The following is a 20,520-nucleotide window of genomic DNA, read 5'->3' as shown; positions in this document are numbered from 1 at the left end:
TCTTTAATGGAACGGATTTAACTCGATTTTAAATTGTTAAAAATGAACTATATATATATAAATAACAATCAAACAAGATAATATAAACGTATACACGAATATCTAGAAATATATTTATCGTTAATGGGACACGAAGTTTATATTCGTTTTTTATTCGTTGACAGGCACGATGAACGAACTCGTGAGAAGAATCGTACGTGGCGGCGAGGAATACGTGTCCCGCGATTCCACGATCATGTCTGCCCAGGTAAAATGATTCGATACACGTGTACATACAGATAGATGCTCGAAGCTCGGTCGGTGCACGGAATTCAGTTCTCTCGAATACGGGAGAAAGTACAACTCGATCGACCCTGAAGCCGAGGAATATATTAATGAACGGTGTCGCCGAGACGAGGAACAAAGTAAGAAAAGTAAACGTGGCCGGGTAAACTTTCTTTTCTTCTTCTTCTTCTTCTTCTTCTTCTTAACGATTCGGTTACGCTTGAAAAAAAAATGGATAAACGCGTTGGAAAAAAAAGATCTCTCTCCCTCTCTCTCTCTCTCTCTCTGCGATTCGAAGAAAATTTTGAATGAATATGATAATAAATCGAGAGGAAAAATTTGTAAAAATTGTCGAGAAAATGCTCGAAACGAAAAATCTGTTCTCTCTCTCTCTTTCACTCTCTTTCTCTCTGATTTTCTTTCTCTCTCTTTCTGGAATTCGAAGAAAATCTTGAATGACAATAAATCGAAAAGAAAAATTTATAAAAATTATCGAGAAAATGACGAAATGAAAAATTTGCTCTCTCTCTCTCTTTCTCTCTGACTTTCTTTCTCTCTTTTTCTGGAATTCGAAGAAAATCTTGAATGACAATAAATCGAAAAGAAAAATTTATAAAAATTGTCGAGAAAATGAGCGAAAAATCTGTTCTATCTCTCTCTCTCTCTCTCTCTCACTCTCTCTCTCTCTCTCTGGAATTCGAAGAAAATCTTAAATGACAATAAATCGAAAAGAAAAATTTATAAAAATTATCGAGAAAATACTCGAAATGAAAAATCTGTTCTCTCTCTCTCTCTCTCTCTCTCTGGAATTCGAAGAAAATCTTGAATGGCAATAAATCGAGAAGAAAAATTTATAAAAATTGTCGAGAAAATGAGCGAAAAATCTGTTCTATCTCTCTCTCTCTCTCTCACTCTCTCTTTCTCTTTTCACCCGTCTCGACGACGAACAAATTTACCGTTTTCAAGAGATTCAGGATTCGTAGAGCGATTGGAAGAGAGGAAAAGAACGTCTTTGTGTCCTTTGTTGTAACGATTACGTTCCGCGTGTTTCGAGAATAATAAAACAAAAGTTTTGTGTCCGGCGATCGGTCGGAACGTCGAGCCATTTCCCGGAACATCACTTTCGCTCGCGGAAACCTTCCTCGGCCGCGAACGGATAAAAACTTGAATATTTCCATACGCGAGAGAGAAGAGTGTGAAAGAGCGTGAAACGACAGAATTTCTTTAAACACACCTGTGTGTGTAATTGTTCCTCGAGGAAAGTGAATCGAGAGTGTGCAAGGGGGAAGAGAGGAGCATAGCAGAATGTACTTTGGAGAAGTTCTACCTAGAAGATCGGCCACGTGTACACGCATCGAGCGGGAACAAACGCGATTTTCTCTTCATCCGAAAGGAGGGGGGAAAAGAAACGATTTTGCGTAAATGCTTCCGCCCATATTCCGTTCGAGGAACGGATAGATTATCGGAGATTATTAAACGAAATAAATTCACGCGAAAAATTTTTAACTCCATTCATAAACGTGTCTCCGCAAGGTTACCAACCAGGTGTGTCACGCATACACTTTCACTTTCATTCATCTAATTTCAACGTAACGTTCCACCCCAAGAGGGATATCGCGGCAAAAAGATTTAATTTGCAAGGTTGAACGCGTACGGCCTCTTTTCTTCTTCTTCTTTTTCCTTTTTATCCATTTTAATTAAAATCCCTCTCCGAATCTTCGAGATAAGAACAACGGCCCTGTCGTTCCCTTTTCAAGATTTCGCCCGATGATTCGTTCGACCGGTGAAAATCGGGCAACCGGTGAAAACCAACATCGGTTTTAAATTGTAAATTTCGACTCTCATTCAATTCGAGGATTCGAGCCAAAACCGCGGTCAAGAATGGCCACCGGTTGTGAAGTCACTTCCTGGCCACCGGCTGACGTAGCCCGCTTTCGCGTAAGAATGCACGGATGTAAAGTAAGATGATCGAGGGGAAACGGTATATCTTCGAACCGTGAAAGTATATACTCGAATGAGCTTTAAGATCCAACGATTCGAGGTCGTCGACAATATCGAGAACGAAGATTGTGGATCCATTATTGGATGGATGAATTTTTACGAGTTATTCACGTTGAAAAGACTGTGACATCACGTAAATGGCACGCTGCCGTTCGAGTCGAGAATTAATTATTCAAATCGAATCGAGACGAAGTTTTGCAACCTTGGTTGAACGAGCGAGGCAAAGTCGAAAGATGAACGAATGGTGAATGGGTCTGGATTTCTCTGATTCCGTTTTCGAGCGGAACGATCATTCGCGTGAGAAAGGAAATTCGAAAAAAATTGAGAAGTCTCCGACGAGGTGGAGGAATAAAAAAGTACCTTAACCGGCGACTACCTGAGTAGAACGAAGTAGATGATAGACGGAGAGGGGGAGGGAGGAGGCAAGCCGGGTGATAAACTCCGGTAAAACACGAACGCTGTAAACTTTCTCCGATAATGGCCGACATCAAACCAATTTCGCGCCCGCGTCATTACCCGATATATTGTTGACGACGAAGGAAAAAAAAAAAAAAAAAAAAAAAAAAAGGAAAAAGAAAGAAAGAAAACGTTAACCAGGGGTCAAGTTTTTAGTTTCAATCGTTATTTGCGACGAAGAGAAAATATTTTTTTGCAACGTTCGAGATCAATTCAAATTAATAAGTTAATTAATCTAATTCTTAATCGTTTCGTGTCATTCGATTATTTCGAAAGTGTGAATTATTTATATATGAAAATAGAGGAACCTCTCTTTGTTTTCGAGAGAATCAAAAGTTTTGTTGGAAAGCTTTTTTTTAATTAGTGAGATTAACCTGATTTTCCATTGGATATTGGTTATTCTATTAGAATAAAATTTTTAAGTTTTTGCTTTTGCTCAGAGAATTCTGAATCGAGAATTCTGAAACGCGTGGAGTCAAGAAGTTGCGAATGATCGATAAAATTAGTTTTTTTATCGAAAACTAAAACATTTCTTTTTTCTTTATTTTCACGCCCTAGAATTCACTCCTGTTCGATTAGAAATTAGTTAATTGGAAAAACAAACGCTCGAATTTTCCATATTCGCTTATTTCTTCGCGAAGAATCTATCCTACGAAAAAAAAAAAAAAAAAAAGAAAAAAAGATACGACGTCCTCCTCGAAAACATTCGTATTATACATCCTCCCTCCAACTTATGCGTCCCTTGTGCAAATTGTTGAGCGAAACGGGTGTACAGTTGGCGTTGCACGAGTGTACGATTCTTCCATATTTGTTTAATTTATGGGATCGAAGTAAACGGAAGTGAGCTACGAGGCTCGAGCGTGCACTTGATGCACGGAATTGCATTGTTGCGCCCCTCGAATGCCTCGTTACAATGCTCGATCATACGCGGGAACCGTGTTGCAAAAATTCCTCGCCCTCCTCGTTCCCTTTTACGAGGACGAATTTATGGAAGGGAAATACCTCCACCGGCGTTATTTCCTTTTTCCTGGAGTCGCAAAACTGGTGGTGGGCTCTCGCGCTTCACGCGAGCCACGTCGCTCTCTTCTACGTGGTTGAAACAACGCGTGCGTGCATATTCCTGAATATGTTAATTTATACCATTACGTATTCATCGTGCTTTTTCCTTTTCTTTTTTTTCTTTTTTTTTTTTTTTTTTTTTGTTTTTATTACATAGAACGAAGGAAGGAAGGAACCGGTGGGACTGGTCTTGATATATCTTGCCAATTATTTCGAATTTTTATGTAATTCGATGTCGCCGCTTCGAGACCAAGGAAAATATAAAATTCTTTTTGCAAATTTTTTTTCATAACGCGTCTCGAAAATTGTCCATCTTGAAAATAGCGCTTTTCATCCATAACCATAGTTAATGGTTATGGATGATAGAAGAGTAAATGAAAACAATACGAATTTGCGGAAATATAATTGAAAATAAATCGACAGTTGAAAGATGAGGGGAAAGAGAAAAGAAGATTGGGACAGAATTGTATAAGGGGCTCTATGTGAAAATTTCCATCCGAAGAGAACGAGATTTTTTTCCTTTTTTCGCGACAACACGTCGGCGCTCCGCGTTATTTATCAAGCTTTAACGGAAGCCGTTTTGTAAAGTTTCGTTTCGTTGGCAGCTACCACTTTTACCGTAAAGACGTAAACCAAATACGTTAATTCGCTCGAGTCACTCCTCGATACCTAACTAAACCGAATTGGATAGCAGCTGCGCTCGTGTATCCAACCCATCCGGACACATTTACCTCGTTTAGCTGGCGAGATCAGGTGCGATAAGGCAACAGCCTCTGATAAATGACTCGGTGTTTACCAGATTTTCCGATATCATAATAATTTCCTCCTAATTAATCCGCACTACGATCCCCTTGTACATTGATTTAACAAATTCATCCCTTGGGCCAACGATCCTCCGATACCTCCTTCTTCGATCTCTTCGATCCGATTCTCCTTCTAGAAGAATCTATCAGAGAAAGAGAGAGACGATTCTCTCGTCGATGAGAATTCTTTCTCGAAACGGTTTTTAAAATTTTCCAAAAAAAAAAAAGAGAAAAAACAAAACGTTTCCTTTTCGTTCGACCGCCAACGATTTCTTTTGACGAAGACCGATCCTCGGTGAACGACGACGAGAAGAGAGAAGAAAGTTTGTGCCGGGCTGTTCGAGAATGCGAGATGCTGCCGCACCTGCCGCGCATTCCACTCGACGTGACCCTAAAAATTTCAACTCGATACACAACACAAGCTCGCACAAACGTTCAACTTGACCGTGGAGCTCGACCAGGACTCGATACCTTCACCTTGCCTGTGTGTACGAGAGACACGAACGAGAGGCAACGTTGCTCTCCACGTGGGGGCCTTGAGCGCGAAAGGGAAGGGATCGCCTCTTGAATATTCAGCGAAAATTTCTGGGCCGAGCGACACGGAGTCTACGCGAGTTTTCGTTTCGAGAAAGTGTTGCTTTCGATCCATCCTCGGATCGAGTCCGTTTCCCAATATCTTCCGGCCGACGAGTTTTACCTAAAGCTTGTTTTCGTAGATTTCGTCCAACAGGTTTTGGTTATGGGTTTGGTACACGGTACGTAGGTATAATGGATCGAAGAGGCGCAGTGAAAGTTTGGAACGCGCCTTCTCTCGCGTGATTCATTTCGTGGAACACTTACCTCTTTGCGGGCGACGAGATAGCAATTTGCTACCCGCTTTGTAATTGAACGCGTACGTCGCGTACGGTGTGTTAAGTGTTTATTATACCGCTCGTTAAAATTTAGCTTAGGGAAGAGAACGCGAATAATAGTCGAGTTAGTTTACGAGAACGTTCTTTCTTTCTTTCTTTCTTTCTTTCTTTCTTTCTTTCTTTCTTTTTTCAATGTAGTTTAACGTAAAATAGTTGAGAAAAGTTTGACTGTTTCGCTTAAGCGCGAAACACGATGAGAATATATATTATACGAAGATCTTGGATTTTTAAATTTGTACGACGATATTTATATCGATATTTACCGTGGTGAAACTTGGCTTGTTTGAACGGCATTCTTCCGCGATTTCTTAGATTTAAAATAGAGAAAACTAAATATACCGCATTTATAATTGAAAAATTTATTCGATACGATCCTCTCCGTTCGACGTTCTCGAATATCAATTTACCCTTTCTCGCGAAATTACTCTCACACGTGTTTTCGTTACATCGTAAAAATTTATTTAAACCCGTTCCTATTATCGGAACATCTATGCAAATTAATTTCACCGCTATCGTTTCATCTTTTAAAAACACGCGTTAAATAATTCCACTAGAAAAATTCCTCGATCCAATTGCATAATTACAAAAATATACTTTCTATATTTTCCGTGATATAATTCGTCATAAATAATCGTATCAACGTATCGATCGTTTCTGCCTATCTACCAAAACGAAGATATAATCGAAGCGTATTCAAATAGATAAAATAAGAGAGAATAGGGGGAGGAGGGGTAAAGATCGTCATTTCTTTCTTTTTTTTTTTTTGCGCAGACAATTTTGTTTCGCGGCTCTTTTTTTTTCTTCCTCCCCGTTATTTCGAGGTTTGGACGAAGGCAGGCCAGGACGGATGCATCTCGTGGACGGGTCGTGCAAAGCGAGGCCCGCGAGGGGCGGCACTTTTGCGCTGAATTATTGATGTCAACGTAATGGAGGTGAATGGGGCTGCGCAGATATACACGCGAGCCCTCGTCTCGCATGCACGCGCCCGGAAACTACGCCTCTCCTCTTCTCCCACGTACGCCACGTCTTTGGACGAGCCCACGGATTAATCCCAACTTTGACCTTTTATCCTCTCTGTCTGAGAATCGATGCCTCGTTTAATGGCCTCTCTCTCAAAAATTCCGTCCAGTTTTTCTATATATTTTCATTTAACCGAAAAAAAAAAAAAAAAGAATGATTTTAATTGGAAAGAAAAGAGAATCGATACTCGAAAAGCATTCCTACAAGAATGATCTTTCTTTGAACGACATTTAGAAGAAACGGAATCTATTTTTCGATCGATTTTTAATCAGCATTTTAAACGAGAATTTAGAATTAATCAAATACGGAGAAACTTCAATCTCGGAATACTCCTCGAAACAAATTAATGAAATTATTAACTTTTTCATATTAAATTATATAAAAGTTTTTCGAGATCGGGGGAAATATCGGAATCTTATTGACGATAGAAAAGAGGGGCAAGATGGATCACAGCATTCTGAGCTCACTGACACGTTCAAAATATAATCGATCATGTTATTTAATAACCATTATCAATGAAAAACAAAAGAGCGTAGAATTCACGTTTAGAAGAGAAAAGAATAATAAACCGAACTGATACCGCATATCTTCGAGGAACGATCGATGGAACGCAGGATGGTTGAAAGCGTGTGCGCTCTCTCGCGAACTTGCGAGGCGGCAGTCGAATTTCGTGAAATACACGCGTCGTTAATTAAGAGAAGGCGCGTCGCGTCGCGCGTTACGCGCAATTCGCAGTTTGCACAAGTAGAAGCGGAAAGAGAGGCGCTTACGTTATTCAAAGTGTGAGGCAGAACCGGAAGCGAGTCTGTACGCGTAACCGGGCCCGCAACCTCTTACACCAGTTGAATTTCACTCGTGATCGAAGGTCGAATAGTTGGAAGCCTTTCGACTAGGGGACGATCGTGAACTGTTCAAGGGGCGAAATTACCTTAGTTCGCTTCGATTTTGACGCGCGAAATCATTTGTTGAATCATTCGAGAACCCTCCCCCCTCCCCCCTGCGAAACGTCGGGTCGCGTTTCTATTCCATTGTGCACTGAAGCTTCTCGCTTCGTGCGAGAATACACGTTACCGTCGCGCTGCAATTAACCGAGGTTTTCAGTCAGCTGGAATTTATTTGTCGCTCGATTTTCGTAAGAAGTCGAACAGACGGTCTTGGTATTATCAGAGAGATCGACGAGTTTACGATACATGTTTATCGTAACGATTTAATGAAATAATGTAATCGGGAATGAGATACGTTTTCCAAAGAGACGGAGTTTGTATTGTAACGCGCGCAAATTTTTCTTCCGTCTCGTTTCGAGAGTTTACGTGACGAGAGAGAAATGAAAAGTTGCTCCAACACGATTTGTTAATTGGATGGTTAACGGCACGTTATTCGTACACGTGTGATCCGAAATCTTGCCTCTATAATGCGTCTCTCTTTTATTTCGATATGTCGGTCTCGATAAAAGTCGAGACATCCTTTTCGAATTCTTTCGCTTCGAGTCGTTGAACGACTGAAAACACGGGAATATTTTTTTATTCCAAGAAAGTTTCAACATTATAACGTATATAATTCTTTCCCCTTTTTCTTTCTTTTTTTACAACCACGTGATGGAACAAAATACCAATACAAAATTTCGAAAGATTTATCGCCGGATTTTTCATCATCGTTTTACGGAAATAAATATCTGAATCCGTTCCCCTTCCTTCCTTCGATCCTTCTCGATTGAAAATTGAAAGGAATTGAACGAATAAATATGGGAACGGGTAACATTAGATCATCGAACCGACAACTTTCCTACACTTACGATCTCGACGGCCAAGGTTGGTCCATAAGGAAGTTCGTGACGCGAGAAAGTTGATCGATATAATTTTACATGTTCCAACCATCATCCGATATTTCTCTCGCAGCGCATCTTTCCTCCTCGCCGGAGAGAGGAGAGACAGGGCTAGCCTACTTTCTCTGCAAAGAGAATTTTTAACCGATGTGTGAGGGTTTCCCCTCCCCCTCTTCCTCCCTCTCTCTCTCTCTCTCCCTTCCCCCTCTCTTCCCCCCGTCTCCGTTCATTACTTCTCGCGCTCTCACTCCCTCCCTCTTCTCTCTCCTCTCTCGGTCCGTGTCGTTTCCTCGATTTGCCCAACAAGCCCAGCCGAGAATTCCTCCGACTAGTACCCCTCTCAGAGTCTATATAAGCGGAGTGTTCATACGAGACCGAGCATTTTTTGTGTTAGTAGTGACGGAGTCGTGGGTCTCCTCCGTCAAAGAGGTTGACTGCCGAAGAAGTTGAAGAGTGTGTCAGGATGGTGTGCACCACGCGACACGATAGAACCGTGTTCGATTGAAACCGTCGTAGAGGAAAAATCGTCGAGGGAAAAATCTTCCTTCTCCTTTCTCTCTTTTCTCTCTCTTTCTTCCTTCCTTTCTTTCTCTTTCTTTCGTTCATTCCTTCCTTATCTTTTTCCTTTTTCCGGTGTGTCGTCGACCAGAGGAGGAGGGGAAGAAGAGGAAGAGGAACTCGAAGGAAGCAAGGATCTTTCTTTTTTTTTTTTTTTTTTTTTTTTTTTTTTATTCGACGACCGTTGTTGTGTCAGTGCTTCGAGAGAGAAGGAATTCACGATTCGAGTTTCTCTCTTTCCCAGCGTTTCTTTCCCTCCTTAGTTCCGAGTGATGATCAAGATGGGGGATCTTGATGGAGATCTGCGATCGAGGATTCGAAACGCTGTCGAGCGGAAGAACTTTCGTCGCGGAAGAAAATTGTTGTAGACGAAAACGTTTCGCAAGTTGTCCTTCTTCTTTCTAATTTTTAATTCGACTTGTCATTTTTTTCGATTTCGATTTGGATCGAGGAAAGTTAAAATTTGGTGCGGTTGAAATTTTTTTTAATCGATCGAATGACGAAATGTTTACTTTTTGAGAGATACGGTACTCTTCGAAACTTTGCAAAATTTTCCTTTCCAAACTTGTTTCAAAATTTAATTGAAAAGAGAGAGGGAGAGAGAGAGAGAGAAAATATAGTTTCAAGCAATGTTAACGACGCTAACGTTTGAATTAAAATTTCGAGAGCGAAAAAGGAGTAAATTGTAAAATACGTAGCCTGGATGGCAGAAGCGTATTTATTATATTATATAATTGCACAGTGACGATTTTGGAGCAAAGATTAAATAATTGCAGGTTTCTTAATATTCTTAATTGACTCTTTTTTCGACGTATACCTTCCTGAACTCGTGAACATCGATCATTAAGCACGTCAACATTTTATCAACGTATATAAAGAAAATAAAGAAGAAATATCAGTTTTATTAATCTAGATTGCGTCGAAGGTAATAAATATCAAACAAAAAGTGAAACTCTAGACACTCTGGGTTAACGAAACTATTTTCTTTAACGTGAAAGTAAAAAAAAAAAAAAAAGAAAAAAAAAGAAAAGGAAAAAAGAAAATGGTTTTAACGATTGAATTAATCATACACAATGTTACAGTTCCTTGGCACGCTGTTGCATCAACATTATGAGAATAACTAAAACGTGATGAAAGCGATTATAGCCTTTTGCTCTTCAATTAAGGTTCGAAAGTATAGAAAGCAAGTATAGATTGCAGTCGTAATCGACGGATAATTGTTGGCGTAGGGACGATGGCGAGATATTAAAATATAATTAGAGAAATTTTACAAGCGTAAAATTAATCGGCTCACTTTCGAATCTCAACGATGACGGTTTGATACCCACAAGAAATACATCGTTAAAAAAAAAAAAAAGAAGAAGAAACACTCTCGAATTTCAATAATTTCTTTTATCATCTATCGTTCAATATCTTCTTAACGATCACGAAGATACACATATTTCCCAAAGAACGTCTAAATCAACCGAGCGGAAACTGACTTAACGAGTTTGACGGAACAAATTGTTGTTCCATTAAAAATCGTCGTACAACCGTTTACTAGATTCTGACTGATTCTTTCAATCGCACGGCCAATTACCACCAATATTACCAAATATTCCTTCAACCTTCGATATTTTACGCTCCTTCTATCCTGGCGATAAAAATTTCGTCACTTCACAAGTGAGAAAAGGGGTTTTTAAACAGTTGAAATTCATTATTAGTCAAATCGGTAAACATTGTATATACGCGTTTTAGCACGCGTAACGTGAACTCACGCTTTCGCAATCAACCGGGCAAACACACAAAAAAAAAAAAAAAAAAAGGAAAAAGAAAAGATTACCGCGTGTTACTCGAAGCAACAGCTCGAAACGTGAACGTAAGCGGTAGCACACTTTCACGCAACCGTGTTTCGCATTTTCCCATATTCGTGCAATTCAATCCTTTAACGAGATCTAACGAAGATCCGCATCTCTCCCTCTTCTTTTACGCCGCGAATTTTTTAAACGATTGTTAAAAATCGCGAATGAATTTTCGCGGAAGAGGAGAAATATATCGAAAGATATCGAAGGAGGGACGAAATAAACATCGAATTTAGCCAATCGTATATCGTTCGATAACGAGTGATGTCTTCCACCGCGTTACGTTCCACTCGGCTCTCCTCTCGCGGTTCGAATAAGCATAGCTGTACGACTGTCTGTGCGCGAACGTGTTGTTGACCTTAGTCGCGATCTACCGTCGATGCGCTCGATTGCTCGACTATCTATCTACGTGTAAACTATTGTTTCGTCAAGCGGAGGCTTGCCGCGTGAAAGTGATGCGAAAAGACAATTGGAATTAACTGGAATTGACGATAGGGAAGAAGATATTGGACGATGATAGATTTGAATATATATAAAGAAATATTAGGAAAAAATATTAGGAATTTTGAACAAGTGTTTCTAACCGCTGCTGAAAAATTGAGATTGAATTAAAATTTTGAACAAAATTTTAAGCGACACGAACGAAAATATTTATTGCTGTTTATAGTTCTAGTCGAGTGATTGTTCTCTCGATAAATTTATTCGTGTTAATTAAAATAGCGTTAATTACATTTGTTCGTTATATCTTTTTTTTCTTTCTATTCGCGTGAAATTAATAGAATAGAATAGAATCAAAGTGAGTTTCCCTTAACAAAGTGTTGATTCAAATACTTTCTAGATTTATTACCAGTGTTTTGTTTTCATTAAATCTGTCCAATTAGGGTCTAAGAAATTTAGACCCTTCGTACAAACGATTCTTAGATTCTTTTTTCTTCTTTTTTTTAATAAATCTAACGGGACTTGGCGAGTAACCTAGCAATTACATTTCGATCAAACTTTGCGAAATTGTTTGCGGGAACCATTCTAGATTCTTTTTCTTAATAAATCTGATACAACTTTCCGAATAATCTACCAATTAGATTTCGATCAAACTTGGTAAAACTGTTTACAGAAGCTTTTTTTCCCCCTTTTTCCTTTTTTTTTTTTTTTTTTCTTTTTTGCTCAACCTCGGGTGTGATTGCGTACTTTCAAGTTGTTTAATCTAAGTTGAAAAACTCCCCCCTTTCGCGAAAAATTTCAATCCGAAGATGAAATTTAATTGAAGTTTATTTCGCCACGCGTCGAATCATCCCCGCTCGATAACACAAATCCTTATTTATCCTAATTTTGATCTCTTTCTTTTTTTTTCCCCCCTCATCTTTTCAACTGTTCCACGAATCATCTCTCGGCGTTCAAAGCGATCATCTCTCTTTCTCTTTCTCTTTTCACGTACGTTCATTTTGTAACATTATTTCGCCAGAATACATTTATCTACACTCTCCTTCCATCCTCGTTCGCAATTTACCTTTCGAATTAATTTTCTTACCGATCTCTGAGAGCCTTTTGCAGCGAAAAATTTGAATACAATATTCGGAGGAAAGTTAACCGAACGAACGTTTGCCCGACCTTCTTTCTTTCCTCGTTTCCCATGCGCGCTGAATTTGCCCACTTCTTGTGCTCGACCCTAATCTCGTGTATCATCGAGGGCCAACGACATCACCGGATCGGAATCGTTGTCGAACGTTGTGTGACGTATAATTTACGTTTAATTTACGCAAAGAGGTGACTCGTGCTCGACATCCACGAATCGATATTAATCGTTTTACTCGGAAGGTGAAAGTTTCTATCTCTTCAATGAGATATCAATCGCGACAAGGAACTAAGATGGAAAGATGCTATTTCTTCTGATGAACGAATTTCATCGATTCATATTCTAACATAGTTGGAAGATAGAAACAAGTAAATGTGATTTTTATTGATATTCGTGGTTTCTATAATTGACAAAGAAAGAAAAATATAGTACACGCATTCGGAGGATTCGTTCGATCTGCGAAATAATAAAATCCGCACAATTTTTTGACACAAGTTTCTGTCCGTCGCGGAAAGGAAGTATTTCAATTAAATATACATAAAGTTGGGCGACACGGAAGAAAGATATTTTACATTTACGAAGATAAAGCGAACGAGGATGGATATATATTTACATAGATTGCATCTATACGTTACGATATTTTCGCGCGGGGTGGATAGATAAATTTGTAAAAAAAATAAAATGACTGAAATTCACGTGATGTATATTTTTTTATAAAATTGGAACGTTTTACGGATTTTATTTTTAGCTCGTCGAACGAACGTTTCGACGCTGAGAAAAGAAGGATCGCGAACGCGACTCAAAATCGACGCTGAAAATGCGACGAGAATGATTCCAATGATTGAAAGAAGATGCCGATTAGAGATACGCGAGAGTGTACGAATGAGATACTCGTATACTCTTCTTCGAACGTACTCGGTGCACTCCTTCTCGATGCACTTGGGAGAAAGTGCGGTATATTATGTTAACCTTGCATCTCGGTCATCGTTCCACTTAAGACTTTTCCAAGAATGGTTTCTCGATGACATTTACTGCTTCAAACTTGTGCACCGCTTCTTGTTCTCCTTCCCCTATCTAATATCTTTTATGGAAAACAAACTGGTTGTTGGGTGGAGAATAGTAGAAAAAGAAAAAAAAAAAAAAAAGAAAAAAAGAGAACGCTAAAATCGCTCCCAGTTATTTTTGCCCGGAATTTCGGAATAATAAAAAATTTTCTGTTCGACGTTCGACGGGAAAAGATATCTTTTGCAATTTTTCATTATCCGCTCGTCAAAAATTGCGACACTCTCGACGGTTACAACGCTTGTACTCGTAGCGACATCCAGATCGATTAATCTACTTTCGAATATTAACGTCGCTAAAAATATTTTCGCAGCAACGTCGACTCTTCGTTACTCTTCGACGAAACGAAGTTCGTTTAACGTGTTTAAAATGGATCAAAGAATTGCATTTTTTTCTTTTTTCTTTTTTTTTTTTTTTTCCCCTGTAAGAGGCGATTTATGTGTTAATGGAACGACGCTTAATAACACGGTGATTTTAGTTGGGAACAATCGGGGATTAAAGAGAAAATGTAATTTCTTTTAGCATCGCGCCATCTTTGTAATTAACGAAGTTATCACGGGCGCGCGCAGTTTAATAGTTGGAGGGAGTAAATGCAGGTTCACATAATACTCGCATACATACGTCGGGATGAGTGGCTCGCCTTGCGCCAACCGAGGTTGTAAACTAGCTTAAAGTCTCTCACGGCCTTCAATTCCGAACCCTAGACAATGTGTGTTGGCACGAGTAAAACGTGTACCACGATACCGGGGAAGCAACACTTATGTTTCCAACCAACTAATTAGAAAAGGAGAAGGGGCTAGTCACGATTAGAACTCTCGAAACTCTAGAAATTCCTCCAACTTTCTATTCGCTTTTAAAGAAAGATTTTTTTAATAAAATTGCAAGGACAAATATATATATATATATATATATATATATATATTTATATACTACGTGCTCAACTACGGTCGTAATTTAGTAATTTAAGAAAAGAAAATAAAAAAAATAAAAGTAAATCAACGAATACAAATTGAATGAAGGATTGGTTTTCATTCCAGACGACAATTTCTCTGCTCTGCGTCCTGTTGTTGATCGGACGCGAAGCTCGCGCGGTGGTTAACAAAGCGCAATCCCAGACGGTGGCCAACAACGAGGAAGAGAAGCGGAACGAGATCAAGGCCGACGACAGGATAAGCAACTCGTACGGCCCACCTTCGGACGATTACGGGCCCCCTCTCGGCTCGAGCGCGAAAGGGCCCGCGCCGGTCTACGGCCCCCCGGAGCTGGTAGGCGATCACGGGCCAACGCCCGTATATCCACCGCCGCCACCGGACGTTCCTCCGCCTCCTGCGTACGGGCCGCCATTGTCCTCGTACGGGCCACCGCGAAACGTCAAACCGCCGAAACAAACTTTCGGCCCCCCTCTCTCCCCCTTGCCCGCCAAGCTGGCCTTCGCCACGCTCAAACTTCACCACCACGGCCCACCCAAGCAGCAGTACGGCCCACCCTACTCCTCCTTCCCTCCTTCCTTCAGGCCCCCGAAACCCCACTACGGCCCACCCTTCAAATTCGCCACCTCCCTTTCCAATACCCACTACGTGTCCGCGGGATCGAAACCGTCTCACGGGCCCGCCATCCCTCTGTCGTTCGACACGTACGAGGTACTACCCCAAAAAGTGGCGGTCCAGTTCGTCCCCCACGATCACGGACCTCCGCCGCTCGCCGCCGCCGATCTCTACGGACCGCCTCCACCACCCGTCGTCGTCCCGCCACCCGGAGTCCCGGCACCGCCGACACCCCCCGACATCAAGTACGACGGTTGGCAACCGATCGCGGGCTCGTCGGACCATCGACAGGCAGGGAACGGCGTACAGGCGTACGGAGCACCGACCATCGACGAGCACAAGGGTTTGGAGGGGCACGCGCACGTTCAACAGTCGACGAGCAACGGGATCGAGAATAATCCGCAGAACGTGCCCAGCGATTCTTACGGAGTGCCGATCCACAGCCCGGAGGCGCAAGACTTGAAGAGCTCGGTCAAGTCCGGGTCGAGCAGCAACAAAGGTTTGCCACCGCCGCCGTTGCCCGAGTACGAGCCGTTCCACAACGAGAGACCGCCTCACGAGGATCGTCGTACGGGCGGCGTTCAACAAGATCGGGTCAACTTGCGCTACGAAGCGGTCGCCAACGCGGACCCCCTCTCCGTCGCGAAGACCGTTGGCTTCGAATTGCTGCCCACCGTCCCGTCGCTCGACCCCCTCGCCGGCCCGGCCCCGTTCCCCGTTTTAAAACTCCCGCTCCTCGATCCCACCGCACCGGGGGCCGACGCCCCCCGCTCCTTCCACAATCCGGCCAACGATTTGCCCCAGCTGTCGGTCAACGCATTGTCCAATAACTACGGCCCCCCACCACCCCTCTCGCTCCCCTCACACCAAGCCCCCTTCAAGTTGAACTCCATCGAGTCTGGAATACCTTTGCCACCGCCCCCCTTCGACTCGTACGGTTCGCCGCCACTCTCCTCGTATTCGCCCAACGGCCCTTACCCCTCGCCCGCCGCCGAGCCGGGCCGAGCGTCGTCCCCCTTCTCCTCCTTCGGCCTCCACTCAACCACCCTCTACAAGCAGAGCTTGCACCACCACCGACCCCCTCCTCCCAGGCACCCCCTGTCCCCCCCGGCCTCTCTCATTCCGCCCAGGAACCGGGAACCCGTCAAGTTCAAGGAATTTCCACCGATCCCGACCGGATTGCTGACTAACCTGAACCGATATTTCCCGCCGCCGCCGCCGCCGCCGAGACACGCGGCGGAACAGGTCAAATCTCCCAACGCGGCGCACCTCCCCCCGCCCGCCCTGTCGTCCACGGCGTTCGTCGAGCAGCAACAGCTGCCCTCCCTCCACGCCCCGCTCGCCTTCAACAAAGCCCTGCCCCCCGCCCTCCACGACCCGCCGATAGCCGCCCCCAACGCCCGATACGGGACGCCCTTGTCCTTCGGCGGCTTCAACACCCCGGCGCCCGTGTTGACTTACGGGGCGCCCAACTTCGGCCCCGCGTCCTCCTTCGTCTCCACCTCGACCGGATTCGGCAACAATTTGTACGACAGCCTGGGGAACGGGGCGACGGCCACCTACGGCACCCCGGTGGTGAATCCGCCGTTGTCGACGGCCGGTGGCCACGATTGCGGTTTCCACCGGTACACCGGCCTCGAGGACGGTGGAGCGACGACGAGCACGACGGCGGCGTTCAACGAGGCCGCGGCAGCGGCCGCCGCCGTCTTCGCCTCGCCGACCGCGCTCGACCCGGCGCCCCCCATCGGCCAGCTCGCCCTTCGCGATTACCACCAGCCCAGGGCCAATCTGAGGGACAGTTACGGGGCCTCGATAGGCGTGAGCTACGCGGCGGACAACGCGTTGTCGAGCAGCCACTCGGTCGAGCTGGCCGACTCGCTTCTCTCGCCACCCTCGCCCACCCCCTCCACCACCCACGAGGGCGAGGGGAATCGCGGGGCAGGGGCGAGGGAGGAGGCGAGGAACGAGGTGGACCAGTTCCTCAACACCCAGGAGGGGAGCGAGGCCCTCTCCCTGGCGGCCAAGGGTCTGGCCATCAACGGGGGGGACGGCTTCGAGGTTCAGGGCTCGAAGGGGACGTACACGTTGCAGATACAAGCCGCGGACGGGGGATTCGGGACCGAGAACTCGGACGGGAGCGTGAGGCACGATCAGGTGCTGTCCAACGGCCTCCTCCAGGACATCCTCGCGGCTATCGAGCAGCCAGAGCAGGGGCAAGTGCTGAGGGTGCAGGGTCGGCCGGAGGCGCAGCGATTGCAACGCGTGTACGGCGACGGTGCGGCGGAAACGCGGGCGGATCCGATCGGGATCGGGACCAAGGATGGGGGCGAGAGGAAAGACTCGAAGCTCGAAGTGGGGACTCGAGGCGACGGGAGGGACGGGCCGATCGAATCGAGCGAGGCCGTCGCTCTTTTCTTCGACAATCGGTACGGCGACGCGGCGAGGAAGGAGATAAGGTCGGTGGCGAGAGGCGAGAAAGTCGCGTCGTCTCTCCACCACGATCGAAACGCCCCCGACGAAACCAAGTCTTCCTAAATCTTCGACGTTCGTCCACGTCGAATTATCTTAGTAAGTTCGTTGCTAATTTAATTTAATTACGCGCTCGATTCGACCGAGTTGGAGATTCGTATCGCTACGGGGGAGAGTAATCGCGACTCGAACGGAGCTCGTTCGAATTTCAACCATTTCAATTTTAACGAAATATTTAATACGCTCGTGGGTGAAACAGAAAGACGAATTAGAAGAATCTTCGGACGAGAACGTTTGCCTGGTATCTCCTTCCCTCTGTATTTCTCTTCGCGCGGGACAAAAGGAAGAAGCAGATCTTATCCTTCGAGTTTAATCGCGACGCAAGACGAAGATCAAGAAAAGTCCTCGAGCGTTTCGATTCGTTCTACAGCCCCTTTCCGCTCGAAATCGCTCTTCTCGCGCGAATTAAAGCAGTATCGGGTGATTTCGTGGCCGATCGTCACGAATGAAGTCTCCCATTGAATTCACCTACGACCGACGCGTTTCTCAACAACGTTTCGTTTTCTCGACCGCGAATTGTTCGGCCGTTCGAGAGAAACGAAGAAAAAAAGAAAAAGAAAAAGAAAAAAGACCGAGGAGGGCCGAGCAACTTTCATCGTCGAGGGGAGCGCGCGCTTCTTCTTTAACCTTCGCCGAGGTGAAAGTTCAGAGAGGCTGGTCGAACCGCTTCGCGATAACGTTGCCTGCCCTTTCGCGGGGATCCCGTTTCGCGAGTGAAACGCGCACACTCCGCTCCGCTCTGCGGCCGATACACACAGGTTTTGCATACCTTTGCGACCACGACAGGGAGATACGCGTATATCTAGTCCGTTGTTTCACGATGAGACACGCCGGGGGATGATGAGCTTTTTCCTTTCCTTTCCTTTTCTAGACGCCTCGAGGCCGGTGGCGACCGGCGAGTAAAAGTAAGAGACATCGTTACTCGGCTTACTCGGTGTTATATGAGATATTTTTAGCGATAACCGTATCGTTAATCGTAGTAGGCTCGCGTTAATTCTTAGCTAGATTTTGATAGAAGTACAGTTTCACTTACGCTCTTAAGTAGAACTTTTCACCTTAGAATTCCTTTTTTAGTGGCGACCGCCTCGAAATAGCCTCGTTTGTAGTATAGAGCATTGGAAAGTGTTTTCGTTCCTCTTTCGCATGAAAATAATAGTATGAGATATATTTATATTCCATCGACTGGTTTAATTTAAATTGATTAAAATACGAAAAGACTTTCCAATCTTAAAACGGAGAATTGCATATGATATCCAAAGATACGCGGAGAGTAAAATCCAGCCGACGTTGGTAAGCAACGCACAAGCACGCAGAAATGCACTGTAATAATTGGTCTATATATATATATATAGATAATAAAACGTTGACGCGTTCGCATGTGCGCTCATCGACGCGAGTTTAAAACCCGGCTGCGTATACGTAGGTATTCCGTATTTCGAAGTAATCTTGAACTCCTCTTCCACTTTTATAGCGCTAGCCTGGCAAATGGTTATGCATAACTTGGTGTATTGCAGATACGTAAAATAAGTAGAGCGTATATAAGCTTAAGAGAGATGCTCATTGTTAAGAAATACGCAGTGACGATGCTGCCAAGCCATAAAACACGTCAACTCGCCCCCCTCTCCCCTAACTCCTCTATCCATCCTCTTCCTCTTCTTTCTTCTTCCTTCTCTCCTTCCTTCCTCCCTTCTTCTTTCTCCTCCTCTTTTCTTTTTTTTTTAAATGGATTAATTTATTATTTTACTTGTACGTCTCGTGCATATGGTAACGAGCGATCGATGTTATTATATTGATTAAGCATAATGCGTGTACGACTGCACTCCTTTTTATATGTTTGCGTTAAGTAATGTAAATATACGATCTACTATTTGTAAACAGACGCTCTATTTTATTCATCTTCCCTATTTTTGAAAAAACTATTCTTAGTCAATTTTACGATTTCTTTCTCTCGACGAGCGAATATGCGAACTTAATTACGAAAAATAGAAGCAAGGCAACGATCATTTTCATCTCTGTCCTCCGCTCTCCAGGAACGAAACGATTGGAAAAACCGCAACACCGTCGTTTATTATTAGCGAACTAAAAAAAAAAAAAAAAAGAAGAAGAAGAAAACTAACGAAGGAAGCTTTAAAAGAGGGAGAAAAAAAACCGCAATTGTCTAAAAGTTAAAACTCGAGTGCCACTTTATGCACGGACACCCGATAGAATTTCCAAGCATCCTCCGTTTATCTCGATCGCCGCTGTTTTCCCTTCACGTTGCTCATTCCACTCGATGTAATCCTGACTTTCAGCGGCCGAGATTCACCTTTCGGATCCGTTCCACGGTAACTGCCTCGAACAAGGCGAGGAAGAAGTTTGATACCGAGATTCATTCGAGTCGATCGTCTTCGTTGATTTATTTATGATATTATTTAATAATAAATAAAATTCACTCGCTCTCGTTTATTAAAATTTGATTACTCGAGATAATAATTATTCATATATATATATTCCGTTGTTGTAGAAAAGTTTCGACGAGATGCAAAAAGAAAAATTCTGTTACTAATTGCAAGTAGGATATGTAAATGAAATGCTATCTTATAAAACAGTGTTCCAGAGTTGGTCGAAATCGTTTCGTATTCTTTTATTAGATCGTACCATACGAAATTGTCGTTTTTGTTGCTCGGAAAAGAAACAATATATTTTCGAAACTATAATCTTTATTCGAAATACCAGCCATTGGCTTTAATGATCTTTTCTCAACGAGATTCCAAACGACATTTTTACAAAACTTTACGGTGAAGAAATTCTTCGAGCTCTTTCAGCGATTACATCTTTTCGAGCATCGAATATTTTATTTTTCAAAAATCACTAAATGACGAAACGAGTAATAATCCGATTGATGAATATGATGGTTTGTGATGAACGTTGTGATTGCAGAAGATCGATTAATGCTGGTTGTTTCTCAATCAATTTCTTGGCTGCTATTATTGCATCTACTCGTTTCAGAAAAGAATAATGAATTATTCCCTTTACAGATCACTCTTTACAGTCATCATAACTTTTTTTCGGTAACGATGGTTTTGACATTCGTTTGGAAT

General features: G+C 43.3%; 1 protein-coding gene across 1 annotated transcript; it reads left to right on the top strand.

Moving 5' to 3' along the window:
- The first annotated feature begins 343 nt into the window (after positions 1-343).
- Positions 344-19,253, top strand: LOC122715733 (proline-rich extensin-like protein EPR1). The gene is made up of 2 exons (XM_043938149.1): positions 344-404; positions 14,405-19,253. Exons 1-2 carry the CDS (start codon positions 375-377, stop codon positions 17,444-17,446), a joined length of 3,072 nt encoding a protein of 1,023 aa, XP_043794084.1. The 5' UTR covers positions 344-374; the 3' UTR covers positions 17,447-19,253.
- The last annotated feature ends 1,267 nt before the right edge of the window (positions 19,254-20,520 follow it).

This window comes from Apis laboriosa, unplaced genomic scaffold (genome assembly GCF_014066325.1).
Source record: "Apis laboriosa isolate Shangri-la unplaced genomic scaffold, ASM1406632v1 scaffold40_cov151, whole genome shotgun sequence".
NCBI lineage: Eukaryota > Metazoa > Arthropoda > Insecta > Hymenoptera > Apidae > Apis > Apis laboriosa.
The sequence above is the reverse complement of the archived record's forward strand: the minus strand, read 5'-3'. Positions and strand labels throughout refer to the sequence as shown.